Source organism: Hippoglossus stenolepis, chromosome 22 (assembly GCF_022539355.2).
Source record: "Hippoglossus stenolepis isolate QCI-W04-F060 chromosome 22, HSTE1.2, whole genome shotgun sequence".
Taxonomy (NCBI): Eukaryota; Metazoa; Chordata; class Actinopteri; order Pleuronectiformes; family Pleuronectidae; genus Hippoglossus; species Hippoglossus stenolepis.
In genome coordinates, this window is record NC_061504.1 from 4,211,261 (window position 1) to 4,223,672 (window position 12,412).

At 41.4% G+C, this 12,412-nt stretch overlaps 1 protein-coding gene across 1 annotated transcript in view; it reads left to right on the forward strand.

The window, feature by feature from the left end:
* The window catches only part of LOC118101442 (synapsin-3), a 103,720-nt gene continuing 91,308 nt past the window's right edge, over positions 1-12,412 (forward strand). The window contains exons 1-3 of the mRNA XM_047338524.1: positions 1-61; positions 11,688-11,934; positions 11,977-12,292. Coding sequence (XP_047194480.1) covers positions 11,748-11,934; positions 11,977-12,292 — 503 coding nt within the window. The 5' untranslated portion in view covers positions 1-61; positions 11,688-11,747. The remainder of the gene's footprint in view (positions 62-11,687; positions 11,935-11,976; positions 12,293-12,412) is intronic.

The following is a 12,412-nucleotide window of genomic DNA, read 5'->3' on the forward strand; positions in this document are numbered from 1 at the left end:
GGAGAAGAAGAAGAAGACGAAGCAGCAGCAGAAGAAGAAGAAGACACCGTCGCTCACTCAGGTAAATACTTCGTACATCTGCGCATTTATTTCTTCGCAGCATCGTCCCCACGTTCTGTTGTCAGAGGAAGGTGCGTGCTTCCTGCTGCGGGATGTGCGGGTTTGGAGGAGGAGGGAGAAGAAGAAGCAGCAGCAGCTGCACCTCACAATGAAATGAAGCCCCCTCTCTTTTCCGGGTATCTATATATTTATACTGATATTAGAGTGGGGGTCCCTTGGTAGCAGGGAAGATGAGATAAGCTGCGGTGTGACGCGGTGTTTGTGCTGCGTCAGGCTGGTGTGAATGAACAGATGCTTCAGTGGTGTACAGTGGGATGTGTGCAGGGATTCCCCCCCTCAGCCATGTCTCTGCAGCCCCTCATCACAGGCTGTGTGTGTGTGTGTGTGTGTGTGTGTGTGTGTGTGTGTGCGCGTGTGCGTGCTAGATCACCACACTGATGCTCATGTCAACCTGTTTTCATTTCCCCTGGCAGCGTCCCTTTAAGAGACTGTGAAACCCCAGAGCTGAGCGATATCGACAACAAATGATATCTAGATAATACTGTTCATATCGGTCAGTGTCGATAATTATCACGATATGAATATGATAATATTCTGTCTATGTTTAAAGACTGATCGTTGATAAACAGCAACATATTTTTTACAGATCGGATGTCTCTCAATTTTGTGTTATACCTCCTCACTGTACGTGCACAATGCTTAAGATAAGATAAAACTTTATTGATCCCACGCTGGGGTGACATTTACTCGTACAGCAGCAAACAGTCAGAATGAGGTAGAAAGTATAAAAATAGAATGAAACAGGCAATAATATTTAATCCATGCAAGCATTTTATTTATAAATTTTGAATTTTGTTGTATTACTATTGATGAAAGTTATATTGCAATAATTATTAATATTGATTTATCCCCCAGCCCTAGATGAAACTAGCAACACATGCAAACACATGCTTTTAATTTCTCATTAGTGAGTCCTCCTCAAGCAGTTCTACAATATACTGCCATTTTTTATTGTTTGTGCGCTGGAGGTTGTGTGCAGAGCATTTAATAAACAGTTAGGAAACTTTGTGTTCATCCTACCTGGTTCATCTTCAGTGAAGATTTTAAAGTTAAGTCTAAATAAGTTGGAAGGGTTTACTTAACTGATGTAATTTTTTCAACTCAGCCTGCAGACTGGAGGCCCACTGCCCCGCCCCCCACTGACTGCTGCAGATTCTATGTTGCTCGTCGGTTTATTTAATTTTTATTTTATTATTTGTGTTCTCGAGAAGTGCGCTCCACACACAGACTGACATTTGTGGAACTAGTAGGTAGATATAACAAGCAAAGAAAAAGGTGATTCACTTTCCAGGTGGACATGGAGCAACATTAGCATTCATCTGGAGTCCTGTTTCAGGCCACCTGCTGACTGTAACTCTGCTTTAATTCTGCTATTTATGTATTTATTCATTCATTTACAGTTTATTCGTTGTAATGAAGACAAACAAATACAACAAACAACATTTAAAATATACACATCAAATTCCAAAGTTATATCTCTCCTTTAGATTATAATCTCTTCCTGCTCTATATTTTGGGAAATGATATATATATATATTTTCTTTGATCAGATGATACCTGGCTCTTAAGCACCTTAATGTGACAATGTGTGCACCTATTAGCTACTAGCTTTGTCTGCATGTTGTCTGGTGCTGGGCAGGTAATGGACACTACATTTTTTAAGCACTCTGGCTGAAAACGATACTGATGAGTGTAAAGTGATGGCAGCAAAATCAAAACAATGACCTTTTAGATCAATTTAAGAGATTATACTGTTCTTTTTGTGCTCCTCTAAAAGGATTTAAAGCGAATGAAAAAACTGTCTGTGATGTATTTCTGTTCCCAAATCAGAATCTAATGACCCAGGCTCAGGGCCAAGCTGCTGTCACCGATCTAACCACAGCCACACAGTCCTGATGGAACAGATCAAATGAAGTTATTTGATATGATAAGAGCTGATGTCGTACATACGGATGTATGGTAACGTCATTTCTAATGAAAAACAACACCTCCACATACGTGGAACACACTGTTGCAGCTCATCCCTGAATATTTATGATAATGACGCCATACTGCCAAAAAAACACCATGCAATATTAATCAGCCAATCAGAGGGCAGACTCACGTGTTTCATCCATAACCAGTTATCTACTTTGTCTCCCAGCAGATGCTGTTGCAGCCAGTAATGACCCCCCCACCTTTCTTTTTTTTTTTTTTGTGAAATGATGAATTGCAAAATGGCAGTGACCTTTTTGTCCTTAATTAGCTGCTCGCCGTGCAGCAGCCTTCATGCAGGAAAGTGTCCAGTTTGTGAAAGGAGGAGACTACGATGCAGAGGCCAGTAGTAGTAATGTGGGGGCTGGTTTGTAGTGAATGGAGCTTTGAATCAATACGCTGCTGATGCTGTTTAAATGGAAATGATTGCTCAACTGCCTTTTAGTCAGAGTTCAAATATGAATGGGTGGTATGTTGTGTTAAGCAGGTGCGATGGTTTGTTGTTCAGGGTCTTTTGAAGTCATGCATTTTTAAGTTTGGATGCAGGTCGACCAGCTACGAGATGAATCATGACCATTTGATTCAGAGCCAAAAACTATTTAAAAACAGAAAAGGGGGCAAAGGTACAAGACTATGTACATCATTATTTTTAGGGAGAAGGAACCATTCATCCTATAAACTATTGCAAATGACCCCTTTACACCGACTAATGGAATTTATCCTTGTTTTGGTGATTTTCACTATTGGACTCTTCCTCATCTCTTGCCAACTTGGTTTTCTTGGTTGTGGTAAGCATTTCCTCGGTAACAGCGAGTTCCACCAGTCAGAGACGCCACTGTTTGACCTGAGGATATGGGTAGTGTAGTACTTCCCCTTGACATCGCCAATAAAACACGTTTTCTTTTTCAAACACAATTCATATCATACAGACTTGTGGCTTCTACAGGAGCATATATCAGTGTTTCACAATCTCGTAGCTTGTGCGAAGTCTACCTTGGATGGTAACAATATTATGGCTAATAATGAATATCTCTATTCAGAAAATGAGTGGGAAATCTCTGGTTATTCGTCTCCTCTCCCCGATGTGAAGCACATCTGATGGTGTCTTGAGATCTTTTTCGAGGGAACCTGCCTCATTTCTGAGAAAGTCCAGCATGGGTTAGGAGAAAGAGAAGTCTGATACTCTTGTGGCATCTGCAGTGAGAGGTGACTGTGTGGTGACTCTGCCGTGACTCCTCGCCTCGCCAACTCATCACTGCCGCTGCTGTTGCTGCTGATGCAGACTCTCTGGCAGTGAGCGAGCAGACACCATGTGTGTCACTGAGCACATTCTGTCGCTGCAGTCGTCAAGGTTCACAGTTCACCGACGACTTTCTCCTTCCTGCCGGGTAGTTCTCCAAGTGCAGAGAGCAGTGAGATTTTCACTTACGGTGTCCAGCCTCATCGTATTTCATTTATAAGTCAATTCTGGAGATGTATCTGTAGTCATGCTCTTGTTATCTAACTGCGTCGTGCCCTGCTCCAAACAGAGGCAGTGCAATGAAAGCATTTCACAGCACGTTTTCATTTTTCATGCACAGTCTAAGCCTAATAGTGTCTTCACAAGCTGGCACTTTACAAGTTCAGTGATGGCTAATAAAATAAGCAGCAGGCTTCCACACAACCTCCCACAACAACTCAACACCATCTTTGCTGTAGGAAGTGAAGGATTTCAGCTCTAAATTCATTCTAGTACCAGCTTCACATCTGAAGCACCAGATATCGTATCCATCTCTGATATGAAGAATGTCCCACTGTGATTCTGTGTGATTATTACCACTGCAACATAGTACGATGGAGTTTTAGAGCCAAAAATTTGTATTATTATGATTTTTAAAGGAAATAAGAAGCCAGGAGAACTCGCGCTCGCCAGAGTTCCACGACTTCTGGATCCAATTTGATTATTAACAATCTCATTGTTTCTTGAGAAACGACTTTAAATATCACACTGACCACTACCAAACAGTTCCTCCTCCACATAGAGACTCCACTGTGTGATTCTTCCTTCAGAATAGACTCTGTTTTTTACACAGTCTTCTCAAACTCCTGATACTTATGATAATGTGCAGCTAATGTGACAAAAGAACAGGAATTTCATTATTTATGAAACTTAAAGTAAAACTTAACAAGATGCTCCATGTTCCTCATTTTATCGCTGGCGACAGACGATAGACTGATCTTCTGATATTGCCCCTATAAAATGTCATGTTGCCTAAAATGTCATCTTTATTCTCAAAAAATGTCCCTTTAAGTGACCCTGATACTCTTATCTTAGTCCTGTGTGGACATTATAAGATATATTGATTATCAGCCCTAAATATCAATAGTTATTTTTCTTTTATAGTGTTGGCCTCCAAAATGCAAAGAAGATACCGGTCAAACTCTAGTAGAGAGCACATAATACAACACATCATCATCTTTACTGATGATACCTGCACACACATTTTCTCAAACACCATTCGATTATTAATGGTGAGTAATGACGATGACACTTTGTCAGACAAAGGCTTTATAGAAGGGATATCTAGCCTCCTGGTGCACTCCCTGTAGCAACATTAAGAAGGGGGCAGAGCGCCAGACACACAGGGACGATGAGTCATAATGTTACTGTTCCCTGTAAAGTACGAGTGCTGTGTTTGCGTGGCTGGATTTCTGCATCGCTTGTTCGCAAAGGTAAAATAAGGATCGAGTTGCTCAGCGACTGCAAAAACACCACGGCTCATCAGACAGATTGTTCTATCACCACAATGTACCTGAGGTTAAGAGCAAACATACCTGTTTAGAAGATGCTATTACATGTGGTATATGAACAAGGAGCAGTGTATGACGTATAATGGTAGTCAAAGGATTTTGTAGTCATGATAAGCTATAGCTGGAAGCTATTTGTAGTTTTAGCTTCACCCATGTTCAGGCAGAAATAATCAGTAATCAGTAAATATTTACTTTAACCCTGGTAGACGGAGTCAGATAATATGAACCGCGTTAGTTGCTTTGGTACGCTGTTTGAATTCCAGACAATGTACAGAAAATTGTGTTTTCTGGAGTTTGCCTTTCACACATGAAGAACGCAGCAGGAGATCGTCCTGGTCAGACGCGTTCACAACAACAGAAAAATGCCCAGAACATTCAGGCGAGGGGTGGCGCCTGAGTAGAGCATGAAGGACATGACGTGTAGTGTTTTTATGTACAGCACATCTCATAGTCTTTGCAAGTTGGCATCTTCGTTGGCTTCTTCAATGTGCATGGCATTTTTGGGGGAAGGGGTTGTGTAACATGTTAGAAACGTCATTAACTCGCCCACTCTCTCGCTTTTGAATTTTCTGGTAATTATCACTTACTCTGACATTTTACAAGATGATTCGAAGGAAAATATCTGTAACTTTTCAGGAAAATGTAGACTGGAGTTCAGTGCATATCTACTATTTTTATGTCAACATGCTTACACAGTGATGTTTATTAGCTTGCATGCAAGCATTTGCAAATTAGTTTAGGCAGATTGGAGTCTCTTCACGTGGTCATCTTCTAGGACCATGAACGTTTGCACAAAAAGTCATAGTAAGCCATGTATCAAAATGAAACTTAAATTGCAGGTTTATTGTCGTAATAGCAGTGAAAGCCGCCTGAAATGATCAACCAGAGCAGTCTTATACCAGTATTCTACTTTACAGCCAGTGAGTCAGACAAATTAGAGGGCGTGTTTAGATTGACAAGCATTGCTTAAAGACAGAAATAATCTCATTAAATTAAATTGTGTTTGTCAGACTCTAATACCTAAGATAAGAGGAGGCTCATATGAGGCCTGGGAATATGTTTTCAAAAGAAACATAACTAATAATCTTAAACCAGACTACAGGTAAAAACAATGGACAGACACAAAAATATCTCAATTTCCTTTTTTCATTATTCTTAGAGCCTGAGGGCAGGATGGCGTTACAAAATTATATAATTATTTCTGATAGTAAGGTATTGCGATACACTAACGACTCACAGGACTTCACGATCAAGAACACTTTTCCTCCATATCGTTTTCACTGTACTGGAATCTATGATCATCTATCTGGCAGTAAGCCCCACACGTTCATTTGTAATCTCCCAGGATGCCTTAGGGCAGGTTGAATGCTGCCTCCCGTCCCAGCTCTCCGTCTTCACGCTCTCCCGCCTCTCTTCAATTTCGTTCATCCTCACATTGACCTGAGTCCAGCGGCCCTCTGCTCTGACTCATCATGAATAATAAAAGCTGTGTTTGACCGCTCGTGGTGACATGCTGCACACTTAAGATCGTTACAGTTTACCAGTGTTAAAACGTGTGTGTGTGTGTGTGTTATTGACTTGGTGTGGGGTGTGTGGAGGTTCTTATTAAGAGCCTGAGAAAGGATGCTAAATCATTTCCGATTAACATTTATGCTTATGTTTCATTACAGTACATCCCTATAGATACGGCTCTGGTTCTGGAAGTAAATTTCCAAATCATTTTCTCAATTGATGTTCCAGAAATTTGAATTATTAGAATAATTTTATGTCTCGAATCAGGCCGACCAGCTATGAGATGAATTGTTACCATAAAACAAAAAACTGAAAATAGATGAATGTACCAGGGAAGGAACCACGTACCCCATAGACATTGCTAATTATCCCTCTCCAACGACTTCCAGCGCTTCTTCTTGAATTTAACCTTGTTGTAATGACTTCCCGACCTTTCTTTTTCTCTTCTCTTAAAAAAACGCAGCATGTTTAAAAGGGAAATCAGGGTCGCTGTGAGGTAAAGGTGATGTAACGGTGAACAATCTGATCGTAGCAGCCGACGTGATTTTCGTGGTAACATTTCCATGGTAACAGTGAGCTCCACCAGTCAGAGATGTCAATTTTACACCTTAGGATTGTGGGTAGTGTAGTATTTCTCCTTGACAGCGACAGTAAAACATGTTTGTCTTTAAATGCAGTTGATATCATACAGACTTGTGGCTTCTGCGGTAGCGTATAATATTATTTCACAGTCTCATCGCTTTTGCTAAGTCTTACTTTTGGAACCTATGTTGAACTCTATTTGTTGAGACACTTGTTTTCTATGGATCACCTAATGGAAATTGAATATTCATTTCAACTGGAAGCTCCACATTTATGAAAACCCTGCTTTTTTGTGGTTTCCGTTATCTGTCTTATCCTTTTTGCCACATTCACTACTTTTATTCCATGTGCAGCAATCTGCCACAGCTCCAAATAAGGCTATTCCCTGCACCTCACCACCAATCTGCCATCCTTCCAAAAATAAATACACACGAACTATATTTTTATACAGAGTGTGAGATAGTTTTCACAAGAGGATGGTGCTCGAACATTACTGCGGAACAAACTGCAGTCAGTCTCAAATCTCAAGTGTGCCTCACATCATTTACAAAAATCAGTATCTGGTGTATTCACTGTACATTTTGAAAATGCATATTTAAGATATTGAAAAATTCAGAAATGAAAGGTGGGAAACACAAACGCTACACTGCCAAAGACGATGGGATGAAACTCCTGCATTTCCCTTCACTAATTATTCAGTGATTCCACCAGGCTGTGACGTGTAAATTCACAGAACAGCAATTCAGAATATGTGATAGATTTAACAGATTCGCACCGAGGATGCGAAACATTTGTCCAACAGGAGTGAGCTGCAATCCCCCTAGTGCTGTCTTCATCACTTATATATGTAATTTTAGATGTATGTATGTATATATATATATAGAAAAACACACACACTGTTCATCAGCAGGGGGTCCCTGAGTGTGCTGTGACATTATCCTGCTCTTCCACTGTTATTATTGAACAAAGCCTGTGATTACTGCTGAGCCAAATCCTGTTTGCTGTTACAGTTGAAGGACCTTTCCGTTATACACCTCTTACTGTACTGTACCACTAATCAGCGTTCAGCCATAGGATACCATCTGGGTGATATGCAGAAATATGGAGAATCAAATATATGATTTGACCCAACAGTCACATCCTCTATTGCATTTCACACTGAGGCCCAGCGAGCTCTTTTAAAATGGATCTTAGGTTGTTATTATTAAAAGATCAGAAATATGTGGATAACCTGTCTCTGACTATGTTAACATGGACTCCAATAATCTAAATATTGACCTTATTCTGACCTACAATGGTACTCAGTATAAAAATAGCACACACTCATGAATATCAGTCTCCTAAGAATAAAAATAAAAATTAAGATCCATGAATTCTATGAGTAATTAAAGAAAATGCGGACCATCATAAAATGTTGAAGAGAGTGAAAAAACAATTTATGGATCCACTCCAAAATTGTTGTTTATTCAGAGTATGACCTTATTCAGGTAAATGTAATCAGAAAATGCAGTTTACATGACAGTGTCTTATTCAGACTATTGTCTTCATTGAATATTGGTGTCCATCTAAACGTGTCTGCCACCAGGTCACAGGGTTCACAGCTTCCTCACGGTGCTGGATGTACTGCAGGTAGAGCTGGGAGGCAGCTGTGCTCAGACTCAGAGAGAAAGCAGCTTAAGAGGTGCTGTGAAAGTGGGGAATGTGCCAGCAAAAGTGTAAAGATAGTGATTTTCAGCAGACAGCCCCTTATCTGTCCAATGGGATCCAGTCGTGACAAAGAGGGCCGAGCTGGCAATCAGAGACCCTGTGACTGTAATTGCTATTGTTTGTTTTTTCATCTTTATTCTGTCTGTTCGCCAGCAATTTTCTATGATTTGTCTTGAGCCCTGCTAGTATCTCTAAGAGATTTGTGGTGGTTGATGCATAGGCATTATTCCAGGGGGGAAGCCCCTTCACTCAGGGATAAGGTCGGCGGTACAGCTTGGCTGCTGGAAGGCAAACTGCATCTCCTGTTTTAGTGTTATTCTTTGTGACAACAAGCATCTGCCTCGCTGAATAGCTGCTGGGCAAAACACTGAATCCCCAAACTCAAGTATTTAAGGATTACTCTCATAATATTCTGAGCTTTAACAACAAATACACTTTCAAGAGCAAAACCATGATTGAATTGGTTCGGTGTTGCCTTTGTAGTGAAGTCTTCATCAATTTGTGCCTCAGAGCTCTGACACTGTTCAGAAACTATGAAATCATCATTGAGCCTCAACTTTGCACTGAGTGACATGTTTATGTCATTAGCATTAACACAAGCTCCGCAAAAGTTTGTTTTAATCATCAGCTAAAAATAGTCTGCAATAAATTATGCCAGATGCTTCTGACCCATTTTAGAGCAGTTTAATAATTCATAGTTTCTCACTAACTGTGTCTTAAATGGTTTTCATGTCATTTAAAAGGGGTCATTTGTTGTGATAATTCCAAAAAGAATTCACTTGACTTAGCAGTTCACCTGAAGTAGGGCTGGGCAATTAACCGAAAATGTATCAAAACCGACAATTTATAGCCTCTCACTGAGAGCATTAAATATTTGTTCATTAATCGTATCATATCACCCAGCCCTGCCCTGTACCCTCTTCTATTTTACAGGTAGCGAGAACAACGATTTCACATCCTAATGTTGCGTGTGCAGGATGTATACACATTAGCCACAACTGACAACAACTTAATGAGGTCCTAATATGTCAGTGTTGTGTTTAGTCCTGGTTTGATGACCCAGTGGAGTCGTGTTTCGCACCATAACGTTATAGAACTATTGCAAAGTCCCTTGAAGCGGCCCTGGACAGGGTTTAGACGTTTTAAGAGAACATTGAGAGATGGACTATCACATTGTTGGTTTTGGTCTTTTTTGTTGTTGTTGAGTTTCAGAGACAAAAATAAACTTAATTTGTTGATGCTGTTGAACTCAATTCATACAAATACATACAAACTAAGGACACCTCGTCAGTGAAATCTGAAAGAAGTCACAGAAACCTATAAATGATATTCGGTCAGTGGTATTACAGGTAATCAATACAGGGGGCTACAGAGTTTATGCTCCATGGCCTCTGTTATGTAACCACAGACCACTGACTTCTTTCTGGAGCAAGGCAAGAAAACTCCCCTTTTGGTAATCGCTGCAGTACTGGAATAAGAAATGTCACAGCACTATTGCCAGAGCAGCTGTGATCAGTCATGCTACTTACAAGCTAACGCTGTACATCCTCTATGGAGCTCAGATGTCAGATCCACAGATCCAGCAGAGTTCAAGTAGACAGAAGCGACAACTTCATGCAAAGACTTTCTGTTGGTGATTGCCCCACATCCTTTTCCTCCCGCTGTTGACATGTTAGACCCTCCTCCCCCTTTTAACTAGAAAAACACACCTGCTCCCAACACCGGGCACCTCGGCCTGAGACGTGGCGCCTCAGTAACAAACGCACTTTCATCCCATCCAAGCTCCATTTACTATGAGAGTGTCCCACTTTCAATCAGCTTTAAGGGACTTCTTTGCTTTGTTGCAGTTTGATAGCTAATCTGTTTGAATGTCTCTTCTCCGCCACGCTGGGTTCCATGTGTTATATAACGGTTTCCTTTCTCCCACAGGGGTTTTGTCTGCCGTACAACCAAATGAGCTGTGAATCACTGTTCCAACTTTGCATCGTCACTGCTCTGTCACTGAGTTACTTGCCTTATGCAAATCAGGTTCTACAGTGAAAAACACAATTAATGTAACAGCAGGTATTGTTTGGCATTTGCATCTGAATGTTTTCCGGGTCTCACTCTTTTCACCTCAGCTCCCATGTCTGCTAATTAATGTGAGAATCAGGAAATGGAGAAGCATCACATTTGTTTATCTATTTTTATCAGTACAAAATTAATTTGTGTTACAAAATTCCACCCTGAGCAATATGCTACGAGTAATTGGGACAATATGTATAAAAAAAAAAAAATTATATTCACAATCTAAACAGTTTTCATTCATGCATTCATTGATTTGTTTGGCCACTTGGGGGCAGTAGAAAAAACGGTGAACACAGTAGTGACATATCACGTCCTTGTAAAATTGATCGGTAGTAAACGGGCAGGCACCTGAACATTTACACATACAACAAATAACAAGCAACATTAGGAATTATGTTGAGTCATATTTTTAGTCCTCTATACTAATGTAAGTTCAATATTCACTTTTTATTAAGCTCTGTTTTGGTTTCCACCTACTCCTGAATGAAATGGTCTCTGTAGCTGCTACACTAAATGCTCCACATATGATCATTAACTAGTAGTTTGTCAGAGTTGCTGTGTGATATGGGTTCAGGGGAAGATTCTTGTTTTTGCACCAAACAGCTGCCTGCTGTGGTGAGAATCAGGTGTAATTAGAGCAGTGAAACTCAATTAAAAAAGTTTAACCTGTGGGTTTTATAAACCAAAACAAATAGCCGACAAGTGCTAAAACGCTCCTAAGAGCTTAGAGGAACTGTTGAGTAGTAATTTTCTGTGGGTTTATCACCACAAGAAACAGCTTTCACATAATGTAGGCTTCTTTTCCCCATTGTTGAAAAATATTGATTTGTGCAGCTTAAGTATGACATATTTTTCATTAAAACAGAGTTGGGGTGAGATAAATCATCCGATATGAGCTGATTATGATGTTTTCCCTTCTTTTGTCTCCTGTGCAGGATTTCAGTCATTCTTCCCCCTCACCTCCTCTGGCCTGACAGACGCACCAGCCCATCACCATGAACTATCTTCGCCGGCGCCTATCAGACAGCAGCTTTGTGGCCAACCTCCCCAATGGCTACATGATGGATCTGCAGAGACCGACTCCTCCTGGTTCATCCACTTCCACGCCTGCCTCCCCGGCCACAGAGAGGCGTCAGCCCCCGAGCATGCCAAGCCAGACCCAGGGCTCTGGCTCTGGCTCTGGCTCTGGCACAGGCACAGGCACAGGCACAGGCACAGGCACAGGCTCAGGCTCAGGCTCAGGCTCAGGCTCAGGCCCAGGCTCAGGCTCAGGCTCAGGCTCAGGCTCAGGCTCAGGCCCAGGCTCAGGCTCAGGCTCAAGCTCAGGCTCAGCTCCAGGCCTGGGTGCAGGGAGCTTCCTCAGCTCCTTCTCCAGCGTGGTGAAGAGTGCTCAGATGGCCCAAAACGTTGCCGCTGCTGCACATGCCAAATCAGCGGCAGCATCAGCCGATGGCGCCGCTGCAGGAAACAGTCAGCCAGCCAAGCCTGTCATACGCAAGCCCAAGATCCTGCTGGTGATTGATGATCAACACACAGACTGGTGAGTGGAAGTTTCATGGGGTTAGCGTATGTGGAGGTGGCTCGCTGAGCACATAATAGTCAGTTTGCTGCATGTTTTATAAACCCTGCTGCTCATATCCCCCCCAAAAAATCACACAAA